This window comes from Onychostoma macrolepis, chromosome 18 (assembly GCF_012432095.1).
Source record: "Onychostoma macrolepis isolate SWU-2019 chromosome 18, ASM1243209v1, whole genome shotgun sequence".
NCBI classification, from domain to species: domain Eukaryota; kingdom Metazoa; phylum Chordata; class Actinopteri; order Cypriniformes; family Cyprinidae; genus Onychostoma; species Onychostoma macrolepis.
In genome coordinates this window covers 24,944,734-24,962,609 of record NC_081172.1, presented here as the reverse complement: position 1 = coordinate 24,962,609, position 17,876 = coordinate 24,944,734, and the positions used below count along the sequence as shown (strand labels likewise).

General features: G+C 41.4%; 1 protein-coding gene across 1 annotated transcript in view; it reads right to left on the bottom strand.

Moving 5' to 3' along the window:
• Positions 1–10,679: 10,679 nt before the first annotated feature.
• atosa (atos homolog A) overlaps positions 10,680–17,876 on the bottom strand; it is a 37,292-nt gene continuing 30,095 nt past the window's right edge. Inside the window, exons 3-12 of the mRNA XM_058750843.1 lie at positions 17,515–17,717; positions 17,304–17,429; positions 15,532–17,110; positions 15,258–15,377; positions 14,476–14,564; positions 14,180–14,276; positions 13,786–13,944; positions 13,494–13,562; positions 12,679–12,878; positions 10,680–11,527 (exon numbers count right to left, since the gene is read on the bottom strand). Coding sequence (XP_058606826.1) covers positions 11,374–11,527; positions 12,679–12,878; positions 13,494–13,562; positions 13,786–13,944; positions 14,180–14,276; positions 14,476–14,564; positions 15,258–15,377; positions 15,532–17,110; positions 17,304–17,429; positions 17,515–17,717 — 2,796 coding nt within the window. The 3' untranslated portion in view covers positions 10,680–11,373. The remainder of the gene's footprint in view (positions 11,528–12,678; positions 12,879–13,493; positions 13,563–13,785; positions 13,945–14,179; positions 14,277–14,475; positions 14,565–15,257; positions 15,378–15,531; positions 17,111–17,303; positions 17,430–17,514; positions 17,718–17,876) is intronic.

Here is a 17,876-nt window from a genome sequence, read left to right as displayed (position 1 = left end):
GAAGGCATGTACAAGTCTTTACTTTTATGAAGAATATCTCTTTGTGTTTGAGACTTTAGCCTTTGCAAATTTACAGATCTTATTGTAACCCTGGACCAACAAAAGCAGTCATAAGGGTACATTTTTTGAAACTGAGATTTACACATCATCTGAAAGCTGAATAAATAAGCTTTCCATTGATGCATGGTTTGTTAGGATAGGGCAATATTTGGCCGAGATACAACTACAGTATTTGAAAATCTGGAATCTGAGGTTGCAAAAAAAAATAAATAATAAATAATAGACAAGATCGCCTTCAAAGTTGTCCAAATGAAGTCCTTAGCAATGCATATTACAAATCAAAAATTAAGTTGATATATTTACAGAATATAAATTTACAAAATATCTTCATGGAATGTGATCTTTACTTAATATCCTAATGTAATGATTTTTGGCATAAAAGAAAAATCGATCATTTTGACCAATACAATGTATCTGTAATGATTCATCACTCAAAGTGGGATCCATTTGCAGTTTTATTGGTAACTGAATCAGACAAGCAGTAGTCAAGACACAGATAAGGCAGAATAATAGTGTGGTCAGAGAGGTAAACATTGAGCAGACCTGAAATCAGGGCAGGCGGCAATCCAATATGAAGAGTCCGAGAAACAAGGCAAAAGTCAACAGGGCAGGAGGCAATCCGACGAGAAGACGATGGACAGTCAGGGAACAAAAACAAGGCAATCCGAAGGAAACAGGAGTAACACTTAGCACGGTTCACCAGGGCCAAACAATACTTCGCAAAGGGCCTAGGTGACACAGTTCTATAAATAGTCCAGATAATGGGGAACAGGTGGGGAAATTAGTATTCAGGTGATGGAGCCCTCTGATGGCCCGAAGAGGGAATTACAGGAGCGCTCTCCATAACAGAGCCCCCCTCCTGTGAGCGGCTCCGGAAGCGAGGAAGTGGTCGACGCCGGGGTGTTCCACGTGGTCTGGGGGCCGGTCTTTCTGGATGGTCACGGTGGAACTCCTCCACAAGACTGGGATCTAGAATGTCATCCGCATTCGCCCAGGACCTTTCCTCCGGGCCGTAGCCCTCCCAGTCAACCAGATATTGGAGAGCTCTCCCCCGGTGCCTGGAGTAGAGCAGTTCTTGCACCTGATAGATCTCCTCGCCTTCCACCGTTATGGGTAGGGGGCCCTTGTCCTCGGGCACCTCCTCTCCTCCCTCACCGGGACCAACAGCAGGCTTCAACAATGAGACGTGAAAAGTGGGAGAGACAAGGTAGTGGTTAGGTAAAGCCAATTCAAAAGATACAGGGGTAATTGGACGAATAACTTGAAAAGGACCCACGTACCTGGGACTGAGCTTGCAGCATGGCAAACGGAGACGGAGATCACAGGGGATAACCATACCCACTGGCCAGCACTGTATTCCAGGCTGGGACGACAATGCCGGTCAGCCTGAATCTGTTGACGTCTTACAGCTTGCCGCAAGTGATGATGAGCCTGATTCCACGTCTCCTCACTTCTTTGAATCCAATCATTGACTGCGGGAACATTAGATGGTTCTCCTGACCATGGGAACAGGGGTGGTTGATAACCCAGGATACACTGTAATGGAGTTAACCCAGTGGAGGGTTTACGGAGTGAATTTTGAGCATATTCGGCCCACATGATATAACGGTTCCAGTCCTGTTGATTCTGACTACAATATGATCGAAGGAACCTGGTTAACTCCCGGTTAAGTCTCTCTACCTGACCGTTGGATTGGGGATGGTAGCCCAAGGTGAGGCTAACATTGACCTCCAGTGCCTTGAAGAAAGCAGACTATAGACGGCAGGTAAACTGGGGACCCCGGTCGGAGACGATTTCTTCAGGTAAACCGTAGAAACGAAAGACTAGGTTACATAATTGTTCAGCTGTCTCCAGAGCGGTGGGCAACTTCGGTAGGGGAATGAGGCGACAGGCCTTAGAGAAACGGTCAACAACGGTAAGGATAGTGGTATGGCCCTTGGAACTAGGAAGGTCGGTGATAAAATCTATGGCGATATGTGACCAGGGACGTTGTGGTATGGGCAGAGACTGGAGGAGTCCTGCTGGTAACAAATGGGAAGGTTTCTGGGTATTACATACGTAGCATTGACGAATCAGATTGATTGTATCCTTTCTTAGAGATGGCCACCAGAACCGGTTCTGAAGAAGTTGGATAGACGCATTAATACCAGGATGACCTGAGCTGAGTGAGGTATGGACCTGTGTGATGGTTCTCTCTCGCATGACTTCAGGGACAAACAGCTTATCTTGGGGACATTCGGTCGGAACATCTAGTCCGGTATTGGCCTGCTCAATCTTGTTAATAATGTCCCACTGGATAGGTGATACAATGAGAGTTGGGGAAATAACATTCTCTGGTGTACTGGGTTCAGAGTCTCTCTCAAATTGTCGTGACAGAGCATCCGCCTTTGTGTTCTTTGAGCCTGGCCGGTAGGTGACAATGAAATCGAATCTGGAGAAGAACAGAGACCATCTGGCCTGTCAGGGATTAAGTCTCTTAGCCGTCTTTAAGTACTCCAGATTGCGATGATCAGTTAGTACAGTGAACGGATGTCTCGCTCCCTCCAGCCAATGACGCCATTCCTCGAGTGCTGCTTTTATGGCCAGCAACTCTCTGTCACCAACATCATAATTTCTCTCCGTTGGTCTTAGTTTACGTGAATAATAAGCACATGGAAACATTTTCACCGGTGAACCCCGACGTTGTGACAGTATAGCTCCTATTCCGATGTTAGAAGCGTCAACCTCCACTATGAACGGTAAACCAGGGTCAGGGTGGTGCAATATGGGAGTGGTGGTGAACCGTTGCTTTAATTCCAGGAAAGCTTCTCGGGCAGTGTACGACCAGTGAAGACGACTAGAACCCCTCCTTGTCAATTCTGTGAGCGGGGCAGCTACTGAACTGAAACCTCGGATGAAGCGGCGGTAAAAATTGGCAAACCCCAGGAACCGTTGCAGTTCTTTAATGGTAGTTGGTAGTGGCCAGTTAAGGACTGCATTGACCTTGCTTTCATCCATGGCAACGCCTTCATTGCTAATCACGTAGCCCAGGAAAGAGATGGATGTTAAATGAAACTCACATTTCTCTGCCTTGGCGTAAAGTTGATGTTTGATTAGGCGTTTGAGAACCGCCCTGACCTGTTGAATGTGTTCTTCAAAGGAGTCGGAGTAAATCAAAATATCATCAATGTAAACAATGACGTACCTGTTGAGCATATCTCTGAAAATGTCGTTGATGAATGACTGGAAGATGGACGGACTGTTGACTAGGCCGAAGGGCATAACCCGATATTCGTAGTGCCCAGTGGTTGTGGAGAAAGCAGTTTTCCATTCATCTCCTGCCTGGATCCGAATGAGATTCATCTCCTGCCTGGATCCGAATGAGATATGCACTGCGCAAATCTAGCTTGGTGAAGAATTTTGCAGTTCTCAGTTGTTCCAACGCAGAGGGTACTAAGGGTAGTGGGTAACGAAATTTAACTATTTCATTGAGGCCACGATAATCAATGCACAGACGGAGAACGCCCTCCTTCTTCACGAAGAAAAGTCCTGTGGATGCAGGTGAGGTTGAATGATGAATGAAGCCCTTAGCCAATTCTTCTTGGATGTATCTATTCATGGCTTCAGATTCTGGTTGAGACAAGGGAAATATTCGGCCTTTCGGGGGATTGCAACCGGGCAGAAGATCGATAGCGCAGTCTGAGGGTCTATGAGGAGGCAATTGAGAGGCTTTGGATTTACTAAATGCTTCACTTAAATCATGATATACACTGGGTAACCACAGAATGTCTGTCTCTGTAACGCTAACAGTTCAGAGATGAAGGGGATAGGTACTGGGAATACAACGGGAAAAACAATTCTCATTCCAGCTGATTATCTGAGATTCCTGCCAGGAAATGGTGGGGTTATGCCTCCGGAGCCACGGTAACCCTAGAATGATGGGTGCATGAGAAGTAGAAATGAGGTAAAACTGAATAGTCTCTTGATGAAGAATTCCCGTTGTCATGTTAAGTTTCGATGTTAAATTAGTTATCTTTCCTATGCCCAGGGGGCGTCCGTCAACCGCCTTGACTGCCAAAGGAGAAATAAATTTTATTAGAGAGATACCACGTTCTAGAGCAAAGTCTAATGACATGAAGTTCCCGGCCGCACCAGAGTCTAACATGGTGCGCACCGATACAGTTCCCGTGGGGAGAGTGAGGGTGACAGGAACAGTAATGCAGTTATCAATATTAAGAGCGAGAATGGGTACACTCACCCGGGTTGCGGGGTCTCGGCGAGAACGAGCGGGGCATGAAATTCTCATATGGCCTGGTTCGCCACAGTACAGACACAGTTGATGATGAATGCGACGAGCTCTCTCCTCAGGCGACATGTGATAGGTGTCAATTTGCATGGGTTCGTGGTTTTCAGAAACTGCCATAATATGGGTGCTCATGTCGAGGGGCGTCGAGATCTGAGAAGATTGTCAATCTGAATCGTGAGGTCAATAAACTGATCTAGAGCTCTTCCCTCATCTCGGCAGGCTAACTGCAATTTGTTATTTAACCCTCTTCGGAAATGCACCTTCAGAGGATCCTCCGTCCATGTCGTCTGAGCGGCGAGTGTACGAAAAGAAAGAGCGTACTCCGCTGCAGTTCTCCTTCCCTGGGTCAGTGTCAGAAGCTGTTCATCTGCACTTCGACCGTCCTTTGAATGATCGAAGACCTCCCGGAATCGTTGGAGGAAAAGAGCGAACGTGGGAAATGGAGATCTGCCTCCTCTCCATACTGCCGTCATCCATTCCAGAGCTTTACCGGTGAGTAGCGAACAAACGAATGAAATCCTCCCCTCCTCCGTAGAATATAGGTTAGGTTGTTGATTAACGAATAGAGTGCATTGGAGAAGGAATCCCTTGGACTGAGCAGGGTTACCATCGTACTTCTCAGGAAATGCTAAGCGGGGACTCACGTTGGATGTTTGGGCTGATGCAGCCGCAATGGCGGCGTTAGTCTGGGACAACGAGAGCTCAGGCGGAGATATTCGCAGTGTCTGTAGAGACTGGACTAGTTCTTCGGTGAGGGTAGTGAGTTTCTGCAGCTGATGATGATGAATGGCTAATTGTGTCGCTTGTGATGTCAGTTCTGATGTCAGATGATAAATAGCTGCTGGATCGTGAGGTGGCGAAGTATTCTGTAATGATTCATCACTCAAAGTGGGATCCATTTTCAGTTTTATTGGTAACTGAATCAGACAAGCAGTAGTCAAGACACAGATAAGGCAGAATAATAGTGTGGTCAGAGAGGTAAACATTGAGCAGACCTGAAATCAGGGCAGGCGGCAATCCAATATGAAGAGTCTGAGAAACAAGGCAAAAGTCAACAGGGCAGGCGGCAATCTGACGAGAAGACGATGGGCAGTCAGGGAACAAACACAAGGCAGTCCGAAGGAAACAGGAGTAACACTTAGCATGGTTCACCAGGGCCAAACAATACTTCGCAAAGGGCCTAGGTGACACAGTTCTATAAATAGTCCAGATAATGGGGAACAGGTGGGGAAATTAGTATTCAGGTGATGGAGCCCTCTGATGGCCCGAAGAGGTAATTACAGGAGCGCTCTCCATAACAGTATTGTTGGCTATTGCTACAAATATACCTGTGCGACTTAAGACTGGTTTTGTGGTCCAGGGTCACATATATGCACGAACATCTTGTAACACTCCAAAGACGAAGAAAAACTTGAAGTTGCATCATATGACCCCTTCAATTCTTTTGAGAATGGAGAAGGCTCCAGCATCGTGGCCACATTACCACTTTGGGAGTGCATTATTTCTCTAATAATTTTAAAGGCCTGGAGTCACAGCCACACCTCAAGACATTGTTCAGATATTTTATTTCAAGACATGTTTCCGTCCAGAAAACCCCAACCCATCCAATAATGGAATGATAATTCCAGAACATCATGTTAGAGCTAATAACAGAGGCTTGAGCCATTGATATGCAGGTTAATGCAGTTAATAGAGATAGAGAGAGACAGAGAGAGAGAGATTGAACACATGTGAAAACCTGCGTCTGTGCATCTCTCAGCAGTGATCAGCAGCAGCGTCTCTACTAACAGCAAATCTTTTAAGTTGAACTGCTTCAAGAATCTCGCAACTGAGAAATGTCATGTAGTTTTTCAGCTGCTAAACTATTTTATTGATAAATTCGCTGGGCAGCTCTGGCAACAAGTTTCTGTGTGTGCCTCCATGTGTGTGCACAAGTGCGTGTCTGTACTGTGTGTGCGTTTGCGAGAGAGAACGGGAGAAGGAAAGCCCGATTTCCATACATATAATGGTGGAAAACATGGAAATAGTTTGTCATTTTTCATCCTATCGTTTGTTATATGTGACCCTGGACCACAAAACCAGTCATAAGTGTCAATTTTTCAAAATTGAGATTTATGCATCACCTGAAAGCTGAATAAATAAGCTTTCCATTGATGTATGGTTTGTTAGGATCGGACAATATTTGGCCGAGATACAACTATTTGAAAATCTGGAATCTGAGGGTGCAAAAAAATCTAAATACTGAGAAAATCATCTTTAAAATTGTCTAAATTAAGTTCTTAGCTATGCATATTACTGATCAAAAATTTAGTTTTTATATATTTACGGTAGGAAATTCACTAAATATCTTCATGGAAGATGATCTTTACTTAATATCCTAATGAATTTTGGCATAAAATAAAAATGGATAATTTTGACCCATACAATGTATTTTTGGCTATTGCTACAAATATACCCCAGCGACTTAAGACTGGTTTTGTGGTCCAGGGTCACATATTTATGTTCTCAGTGTCTTTTGAGGTTTTGGTTCTTTTACTATTATAGATAGATCCACCCATAGTATAACAAAAGTAGGTTACACTTTATTTTAAGGTGCCCTTGTTACAGTGTAAATATACATTTATACTGAGTAATATATGTACTTATTATAGTTAGGGTTTGGCTTAGGGTTACTTAAGGCCTAAATAAGTGTTATTACAATAGTAAGTACATGTAAACTGTAACAAGGACACCTTAAAATAAAGTGTTACCCAAAAGTATTATATATCTCTTCATTATACTTGAAGCATATCTTCATGTATCATTCATCTTTTTAGGTGTGATGTTACACTTCTTTCATTTTCACCTCAATGCCTTTCCATCATGCTGCAGTTTCCTACAGGTCATGTGATTTACTGAAAAGATGACTGATCTGCGTACAAGTATTTAAGACCACTGCATACTGTGCAGTGTTCTTTCATCAGTCGGGTGATTCAAGAACACACAACAAATCTGTTGTATGATATTAAGCAGAGTGCTTTCATTCGCTCTTTGGGATCCAAATTCATTTCAGGTTTGTCAGATTTTACATTATTACATTTATTCAATATAATTATACAATGTACTGCGCATGTAGAATATGATTGTTTATTGTTAGTTCATGTTAGGTCATTATGTATTAATTAACTAATGTCAACATTTAGTAAATGTATTAGTATTTATTGAAATTAACATGAATCAAACTGAATAAATACTGCATTTTCAGTATCAGTTATTGTTGACTAATGTTGTACTTGAGGTTGCTGAGATGTTGCTGCGCACATTATTTTAAGGTGTTTACTTTGAGATATTTAATGATTTTAATATTTCTGATTGTTTAAATGATCAACCCTTTGTGGGCCCCTCAACTTGGGAAATTACCTGCTTCCCTGTAGCAATGCCTCTGGTTTCAGAACGAGTGGTTTCGGGGGTTTTAACTGTAAGGTTAGCTGAAACGGTAATAGATTAAAATTGCAAAATTTATGGAACATATGCCTTCACTTAATCTACTTGAGAAAATCATTTTAGAGTGAGTCAGAATAATATAAAATATGACAGTTTATTATTAGTCAGATAAACATGTTTTGTGTCAAAAACAACTTTTTCTTAAGTACTCAGACCAAGATAAAACAACCTCCGAATGGCCTAGACATAGAGAGTTTACACCTTTTGGGGACAGATGGTAATTTGCATGAAAGATAATGGGAAAAGACAGACCCTCTACAGTGAGCACTTCACTTTTTATAAGAATGAGACCATTGGACCAGTCGCATTGAGACATTTCAAATGATACCAAGCATGACTATGAATATAAAATGCATTCATGTATTGTAGAACATGGTATCTTGCAGTTGACCATTCTGAGTAAACTGGGTGAAGGGAAGTAAGTGGAACTAATGTGAAGGAAGCATAGTTGAGAAAGAAGCATTCCCACATCTTCTTATGGTGAGATGTGGAAACAGATGTCTGAATGTCAATACACTGTGTTTGCATTGTCCATATCTCAGGACATCAAAGTGTCAGAGGTTCTTCCAGCCTTACAGAAGACCTGAGCCATCATATCCTGAATAAATATCAAACAACATGGGTAAGAAACTATAATAGGATAACATCAGTATCATATACATGCTAGTGAGTATATTTTATTTGTTCATGATGTGGTGACATTTAATAGTAAAAATTCTTATTCTGTTTCAGTGGCAGAGAAAGCAGCAGCAAAAGAACCAAGGGCAACTCTACAGTCACCAATGATATTAACAGTTACAATTGTAACAGTTGTAGTAGTAGCTTATGCATTTATGTCAGGAGTAGGTGAAGGAGTAGTAGGAGCAGCAGCTGGAGCAGCAGCTGCAGTAGGCGTTTTACATTCACAGTGGGAAGAAAAAGAAAGAACAGAACTACTAACAGTAGCAGTAACAGGAGTAACAGGAGGCATAGCAGGAATAGCAGCAGCAATGTTGCGATCAATGGTAGGAGAACATTCACTAACAGGAGCAGCAATAGTTGGAGCTATAGCAGGAGCTGCAATAGTTGCAATAGCAAAAACTAAATTACAAAACTTTATAAAAATAATAAAGCATTTTATAGTTGCATTGAAACTGTTTGTAGGAGTAACTCTAGTAGGAACAGTAGGAATTATATTAAAATGTGCAATAAATACAATAACATGGGTAAAAGATCTAGTAAAGTTGGCAGTATCCCAAGTAAAAAAAGCCATACAGTGGATTACAGAAGCAGCAAAAAAAGCATTCAACACGTTAGCATCATTTGGAGCATCAGGATTAGCAGTAACAGCAGCAGGAGTAATAGCATCAGTAGCATTAGCATCATCAGCAGCATCAGGATTAGCAGCAGCAGTAGCAGGACTAGCATCTGGATTATTTGGAGGATTATTGGGACTTGGGTTAGTACTAGCGGCAGCAGCAGCAATTTTTGGATCAGACTGGAGAGGACAATCAAACCAGCCGCAGACACAAGGTGGAGATGTGATGTTACCAGTAGCTGCTCTTTTGCTTTTCGTTTTATTTTGTTTTCTTGTTACCTCTGTGGGTGTGTTTCGATGTTGCTGTTTATTGTTGTTTCTCTTCCTGTTCCTGTGGTTTCTGCTGTGCCACCGCTCTGAAAGGCACTGATCCTGTTCATTAAGAAGGAGAAGGTGACCAGCAATAAAAGCCTCAAAAAATTTGGCCTAGCTTATTTCTTTTATCCATCTATTATTGTATATTTAGTGTAGTCCTATTATTGTAAGGTCATTGTTCTGCTACTAATGTCAGTCCTGACTGTGTAAGTGTTTGAGGAAACCAGAGGTGCATCCCATTTTGTTTGGGGAAACCTTTTTGAGTTTGTTTATATCATTGCAAAATGTGAACTGTGTTATTGCTCAGCTCTCTATATAAAGTACATTATATCCAAAAGTTATTTAAAAAGAAACGCCCTCTCAATTTCAACTGCATTTATCTCCAGAACATTTCTTAACATGTAAATATTTGTTTTAACATAGAAGTTAAATAATTGAGACAAACTGCAGTATTCAGTAACCACTATGCAAGAGAAGACATGGATGGATACTGTTACTTGCTTGCCTATGCTTTGGATTTTGTTAAATTTGGTTTTGTTTCCGATTAGCACCGACACAAAACACAAGTGTGGGTATTGGGCTTGTGTTTTGTTTCATAAGGAATTGAATTTCTGATGAGAATTTTAAAATTAAGAGATTAATAAATCAAATGCAACCAGATAGAAAAGGCCGATACTTAACCAAACATAAAAAGTGTCTGCCAGGAGGTTTATTTTTATTATGTGCATTTTAACACCAAGTCTGAACATGATAAAAAAGGAGATTTGACCTCCATTTCCATTACGCAAGCAGTGGTTTAACCAGTCACTGAAATCTTTCTTCTCAGATTTACTTTATAAACCCTTGTTCATGATGTAAGATAATCTATGTATTACCAGTGTATTAAAGGCATCCCAGAATACGTCCATTTGCTTGATGGTTTTATAGATTTACATGTACACTTGTGGGCACATTCCATAGACATAATGGTTTTTCTACAAACAATATTTTCTATTCCCTTAACCATCCCTACACCTAAACCTACCCCTCACAAAACTTTCTGCTATTTTCGATAGAAAATATTTTTTTTTCTTCTATTTTTAGAAAACAATTCTATATGATTTATAAGCTTGTTTCCTCATGGGGACGAAAAACCAAATGTCCCCAAAATGTCCCACCAAAAAACTGGCATTACCACACACACACACACACACACGGTTGTTTGTATTTTTAAGTAGTCAAAAACAGAGCACAAATATATGCATGTTTAAAGGTAATTTTATAGATATAATATATAATTCTTTTAAGATCTGAATTTGAAAGACAAAAATACATGGTATGATTGAAACATATCTTGCACTACATCATAATGTTTTGCACAACAGGCATCACATGTGCAGTAAATGAAAGATCAATTTAAATATTAAATAACTGATGACAAAAAAGTAAATATGTAAACACTAAGCTAGTAAGATATTTGTTTTTCTATTGCAACACTTCCGATTAAAGTGGTTTGGTAACAGTACAAAGAAAAAAAGTCATTGAACAAAACTCATTTTCTTCCAGTTGTGGTGGAAAAACACAGTGCTCTTCAAACATCCTTGCAGTTATTCAGTTACTTGACTTTTGTTTTTAAAAAATGGTCCATTGATTTAGTTTTTCCTGCATCGTATCTGCTCACGCCATGCCGAACGTCTGGAAATAAGCCTAAATGAAAACTCCCAACCATCTGTTGTTTTAAACCTAATAATGTTGAAGCACTGAAGATTCATTTGTGTGTATTTTAGGGAAAGGGGACATTAATGTGAACAGTCCTTCTGTGCATGTATATGTGCGCTTTAGTGGGCTTCTCTATTTTTAATTCCCATACAAGCAGATGACAGATTTTGATTTAGTAAGGCCCCTATGCTGGATTAAAATCAGAATAGACTTGACTAGACTAGACTAGATTAAATTAGCATCTGGGAGAGAAAGGGGGGTCGGCAGGTGACTCTGTGAATGACTTGAGCTCATAGGCAGCACCACTGTCCACTTCCATGGATTTACGGGAGAAAAGGAGCCGGATGTCCCGATGGAGGTAGATCTTTCCAGATTTGGAGCTCTGGAACCTGAGAGACAGATGGAAGAGAGAGAGTTATTAATGCATACAAAACAACTAATCAGATATGTTTTGCTAACACAGCTTGCTAATAACAGTTTCCTTGTCTTCCTCAAGGGGGCGTTGGATAGTTCATAGGGGCATAGGATAGTATTGTATCGTCTTGTGGGACAGATTATACTATACTATATACTATAATGTATATTATACTATATACTGTGTTAAAACGTTAGTACTATTTGAATGTGTTTAGAAAAATAGTCGGTGCCTGGCATTCAATTGGAACTCTAAAAAATTCTTATGTAGTAAATCACAAAGGATTGTCCATCTTGATCAGAAAGTATTTTATGCTATTTATGCAACAGTGTTCTAAATAATTATTTAATTCATAATCATAATAATTATTTTTAATTATAATTAAAAATCGACGACAACATCCAGGCTGCCCTTTCCAGGGACCTTTTCCACACTAATTGCATGCTAATTCTACTCATTTATTCCATTTATATTGGTTGAACACATGGGAAAGGTCTACACGAGTACTCAGAAATTCATGAACCCACTGGGCCTAAATCTCAAGCGGAAAATGCTCATTTTAATATGGAATAACTGGTATTGCCTTCTAAAAATGTCACATGTACAGTAAATTCAAGCTCTTTTTGACTAAATATCACCATCAGACAGCATTTACTTAAAATATAACTACACCCATTTCATGTGTACGCCGTTTGTCTACGTGTTTTTGTAAATTTGCAAGATTTTGGGACAATTTTCTCTTTATTGGTGCTTAATTTTGCTGAAAAGTAAACCTGAAAAACAGTTTTGGAGACTTCATTCCTTATTCAAGAAGATAAGAGCTGTACTTTAATGAGTAGAAAATAGCTGCCTGTAGAAGTTTTCAAAATGGCTCTAATAAGGACTTCAAAAGAGCACTGCATTTTCACACACACCTTATCAGGCAACTTCTGGGGGCTAATTAAAAAGAGTATACATATTCAGGAACAGGCATGTCGGGAGGCCACAAGCTGCCCGTTAAGCAAGTGTGGTCTGGACCAAAAGCACTTGGCAGCATCATCTGACAGCAAACAATGAGCATTTAAGCCCTTTATTCCAGAATGAAAATACTCGAGTGAGGATTCAGCTTCACGCCATGGTACCGACCTCAGATGGACGAGGTAGCGGAGGGTTCGTCCTTGACTCAGTGCGGACGGCTTTTTGTTGTTCTGTCCGTTGAACTCGCGTTTGACTGGGACTGAGAAGGTTCTCTGCCGCAGGAATGTCTGATGGCTGGCGGGCATTTCTCTCAGATCATACATCACCACAAACATCTTCACCACTGTCTTATTGGGGTTAAATAAGGTCTGACACAGAGACAGAAGACAAAACATCCGCTGAGTGACAAAGCTACAGAAAACGGAAAACACGAGCACAAATCCATTTAAAGTTACTGTCAATGAGCATTTCATCAGAAACAGATGCTAATTATCTGAGTGGGTGGAAAACCATTAAAACCTCTATTAAAATAACAGTTTTATTTTACAATCATCCAAAATCATTCATTAAAAACACCGCATCAGAGTGATTTGTACATGACTAATGCAAATCGCAGACTTTAAAGGAAGCGCAGGTACTGACAACATTTGGTGTTATGTCAATTACCATGAAAACGTCTGCTCATTGTTTTAAGATTTACACAGGCTATGAAAGGATTACACTGGAAAGGTTAGTAAGTGATTCATTTTTCTTTCTATTCTTCTGTTTACATGTATAATGTAATTCCTACACGTTCACCAGTAGAGGGCGCATCTGTAAACAATTTTAACGGTTGACATATTTTCCTTTGTTCTCACAACGAAGTCTGGTTATTACACATACTTGTGAGTAGTTATTACTCATTTGAAAAAGTGTGTCATGATCATGACACACAGTTTGTAAGCAGATAATTATGTGTGTTTTTAAAATAACTTGATGCTTACCACTTGAATGGTTCCTGAAGGAGGTACTCGATATCCCCTCTTACCGAGAGACTCCAAGTTTATGACACCCTAAAGAGAAGCAGGAGAATTCAATCAAGATAAAGTATGAGTCTTTTAAATAACGTAAAAATTTATAATATTACTGACTTCCTCACAGGTGTTTGTGTTACTTTCTGTATTTACACAACTATACTAACCAAAGAAAAGGGAGATGCAATGAAAATACTTCACAAATGTAACATACCCACGACAAGTACACAAAATATCTAAGTAACTCAGCTTGGGTCATTACCATGTAGGGGGAAGGTGCGTTATCATCAGAGACGCTGTAGAATGACACGTCAACAGGTAAGGTCATGTGACTGGGGCAGAAAGTTCCGCTGGCGCCAACCTCTGCTGTGAAACCCTCGACTGTGCCCAATGGCTCCAAACGATAATTCAGAACACACTCCTACACACATAAACACAAATAAACATCTGTCTATCCATCTATTAATCCTATCAGATTGAAATTATGACTATGTCTAGTTTTAACATACATTACTGACATTTTTGAGACATATATGGTAAATGTATGAGCAGGGTAAAAAAAAAACAACCATTAGACCAATTAAAGAAAGAGGGTGTTGGCACAAAGGATTGTTCACTAACTGTGTGTGCGTGAGTGAAATTATTTGTTCATCTACCTCAAAGTTTCCCAAAAGGCTGAGGCTGGCGGGTGGAGCGCTGGCACTGAGGATCTGATGCTGAGACTCATCAAAGTCTTGTGATCTTTTCAAAACCCTGCAAGCACACACACACACACACACACAAAGTTTAGTCAGCCATTTTAGGTAGTCTGAGCTTTAGGGATAACTCTAGTGTATGTGTGCACACAGCAGATGGCAGTGTATGTAGGAAAGCCTCAGTAAAGGAAATGGCACAATGAAATATGGAACAATGGCACTACAGCAGGAATTAAAGTGAGGAAAGAAAGTCATACCTCTTATTGGCAGCCCATGGCACACCTCTGCAATGAATCAGAGATGTGTCTAAATCAAAATATCCTGTCTGGCTTTTTCTTTGAGGAACCTGAGGGGAAAAAGGAGGAAGCAGATGAACACATTTACTCCATTTCCTATCATTATCTCTAACCCTAATCATTAACTATTCGTAAAATCCATGAGAAATGATAAAAAAAAGTCGATGAAATTTTTAATTTCTTAGACAAAAACTAATCTAATCTGACTGCATACAGGAATTTTGTACATAAAAAAAGCAGTACATAGTAAATTTTTTTGGACTGGTCATGTCTTGCAGAAAATGCTGATCAAAACAGTTTAGTTGTTTGTAACATTTAATGAAAACCAATAGAAAAAGTGAGAATTACATTTGAGTGGATCTCTAGAGAACAAGAGCACCACTCATTTGGAGTAACAGCACCAAACTCCCACACAAAGAGAAGTGCCTGAGTCATACGGTACAAATCAGAACTCATTCTGCCATCGGTATGATTTGAAAACACTCATGACTTAATTTACTAAGAGTATTAATGGAAAGTATTAATAAAGAGTTGGAAGGAGTTATTATTGTAAGTCTATGGACCAATAAGACTTCATTAGCATGTCATCTAGGAAATTCTGAGGACAGCATTTGAGACAAACAAGAAGTGATTCAGATGTGAGAGTAAATGAGTCACAGACACAAAAACTCTGGGGCCCTTTCAGTAAGATGCTGTGCTATAAGCTCTATGTTGGAGAGTGACAGAGCGATCTATAGTCTCACCGGGCTGGAGAGGAGAGGTAGGCCTGTGCAGGGGTGGAAGGCTTTTGTTGCAGTTCCATCAATGGAGTGGCGATTCTGTTGTTTTTTCCAGTTACTGCATGGCTTCAACGGGGAGGGTCTCTGTTAATACAAAGACAGAGGAGAAATTCAGCAATGGGTTTCAAATAAAGGTTTTAAAACACAACAAAAAAACAATTGTATTCCTATAAACCCACTTGACCTTACTGCATTTACACATAAAAAAAACACATAAGAGAGAGACATATCAACTCACAGTATGATTGCTCTGGGCAGGGGCAGGACTGGAGGAGTTGCAAGTAAGGTTGGCTGGTGTGCTAGAGGGAGAAGCCCAGGGCTCCTGGTTCTCATTCTTCTTAGGACAAGCGGACCCATTCCAGACATCCTTTTCTGCTCCTTTCTCATGGTTTGCCTCTTGGGTCTTGAAGGGCTGGAGGTATCCGGTCCGGGTCAGGCCATTCTCCTGAGGAGAGCTTGCAAGGCTAGAGTTGATTTTCAAGGAGGTCCAGGACTCTTTACTGGCATACTGTTGCTTATTAGTTGCCGTTAAAGGCTGTGATTTTGTGACGCTGTGGTCTTCAAGTTTTAAACCGGCCACATTTTGTGGTCTAGGGGAACAGTCCCGCTTACTGTGACGAGAGTCGGGAGATCTGCAACATTTTGTTGCTTGAGAAATACGAGGATCTGTGCTTGCCTCACCATTGGGTGCACTTGAAGACTTCTCATGGCTTGATGATACAAAGCCATTTGTCTGCGCTCCGTGATTTGTCTCAACCTGTTCGGTTTGAGAGGTCTTCAATTTATAGGTGCCATTCAGGAGACTGTAGGAATGTTGCAGTCGCTCCTGAATCAACCTCGAGATGTCCTGAACTGCATCTGCAATCAGAGAACCTTCAGCAGACTGGTCACTGAGTACCAGGCGCCTACAAGTCGAGAGTTTTGGGGAAGTTTTTGATTCGCGGTCGACTCTGTCCAGCCGTGTTCTGCTTCTAGGGCTCAAAGGGGTGTCAAAGAGAGAAGACCGGCTCCTCTCAGGGATTTCTAGACTGGTTCCATTATGGTTTTGAGGGTGGGGGACTGGGAAGAGGGGCTCTTTGGATTTCTTCAAGCGCTCCTTATCCTGCGATGAGTTCCAGGTTGTTTTGTGTCCTGGCGGTTCTTGAGAAGTGAAGAGAGCATCAGGGAGATGGGGAGCTGTAGGGTCGCATAAATTCAGTCGCTGAGCAATGCGAGCAATGACTTCCTGTCTCTCCTGAAGCAGGGAGCCAATGAGGGGGTTTGTTTCACCTGAGATGGAGCTGGGACTTGGGCTGGGGGTAACTAAAGGGTCGGTAATGGAGAGTGATTTAAAACCACGAATTGGTGACTCCACACTTGAGGTCTTTGGGCTCTCCGCCCCATCAGTACACGAGTTATACGCCTCTGTAGGGGGGTTGTCCACGCCACCGTTCAGCCGAGAGTACAGCCACTTGACAGCTTTGCCTGGTGGGAGAGGGGACTCAGGGCGAGGGTGGCATTTACGGGTGTTAAGAGGGCTGTGGGGAGGTGGAGAAGGGCGTAGAGGCCTGGAGAAGAGTGGAGATCCTGGCAGACGGAGGGAACTGCGATTCTCTCCAGGGTGGTTCCTACCCTCTCCACGCTCCAGGTTTCTCTTGCCCAAAAAAGCTATACCTGAGTGGATGCTACATTTGAGTACGGGGTATTTGGGCTGGCGAGGCAAAGACTGAACCCGCACTTTGAGAGCGACACTATGGGACACGTTCGGGACAGGGAAAGCATGTTCAGAGGGTGTTTGTGAGAAGTTCCATATCAGTTCTTCATCAGCTGCACTTATTCTGCAAAATACAGCAAATGGGCTTGTTAATAAATCCATTCTTATGTAAACTGTTGCACTGAATCGAATGGTACAATGTATGTAAGTTATGACTTTCTGTGTTTCTTCCTTTCTCTCTTGACTCCCCTGACTTCCTGTCTCTTCTGAAACATTCCTACAGTCTGAAACATTCCTCTGTGTGTAGAATATGTTACCTGTATAGGATGTTTCTAGGTACAAGTCCATGAGAGGCACTGAGCCACGCGCTGAGCTGTGAGAAAAACACATAGGAACGCACAGCCAAAAGCAAGGTTTTCTCCTCAACAAATCGATCACCACTCCTGCAACAAACACCAAGTTTGTTAAAACTCACTAGACCTGTGGGAAAGATTGCGTATTGGAAGTACTGTGAAGAGCAAGTCTTACTGTCTGGGCACTGGCTGTAAAGTCCATCTCTCTAGTAAAAGCGCATCTTGCTTTATTGCTGGATCATTTAGGTCTGTGCAGTCTGTGGTTGGGCCTTCATCGCTATAGCAACAGTCAGGAAGCAGCATCACCTCAATCATGATGGGGATGTGATTGCGCCATAGTAACATCACCTCTGACCTTGTTCTTCTTGCCTGACGACACTGCATTGGGGAAAAGGTTTTGTTGTTTACTACATTACAATGTCTGAACTACTAACTACTTTTGACAAGAGTGCTAGTGACTTTAAGATGAAAAATAGCATAAACATCATGCACAAAATCCTGTAAGTCGTTAACCTAAATGTGAAATGTACATTTTTT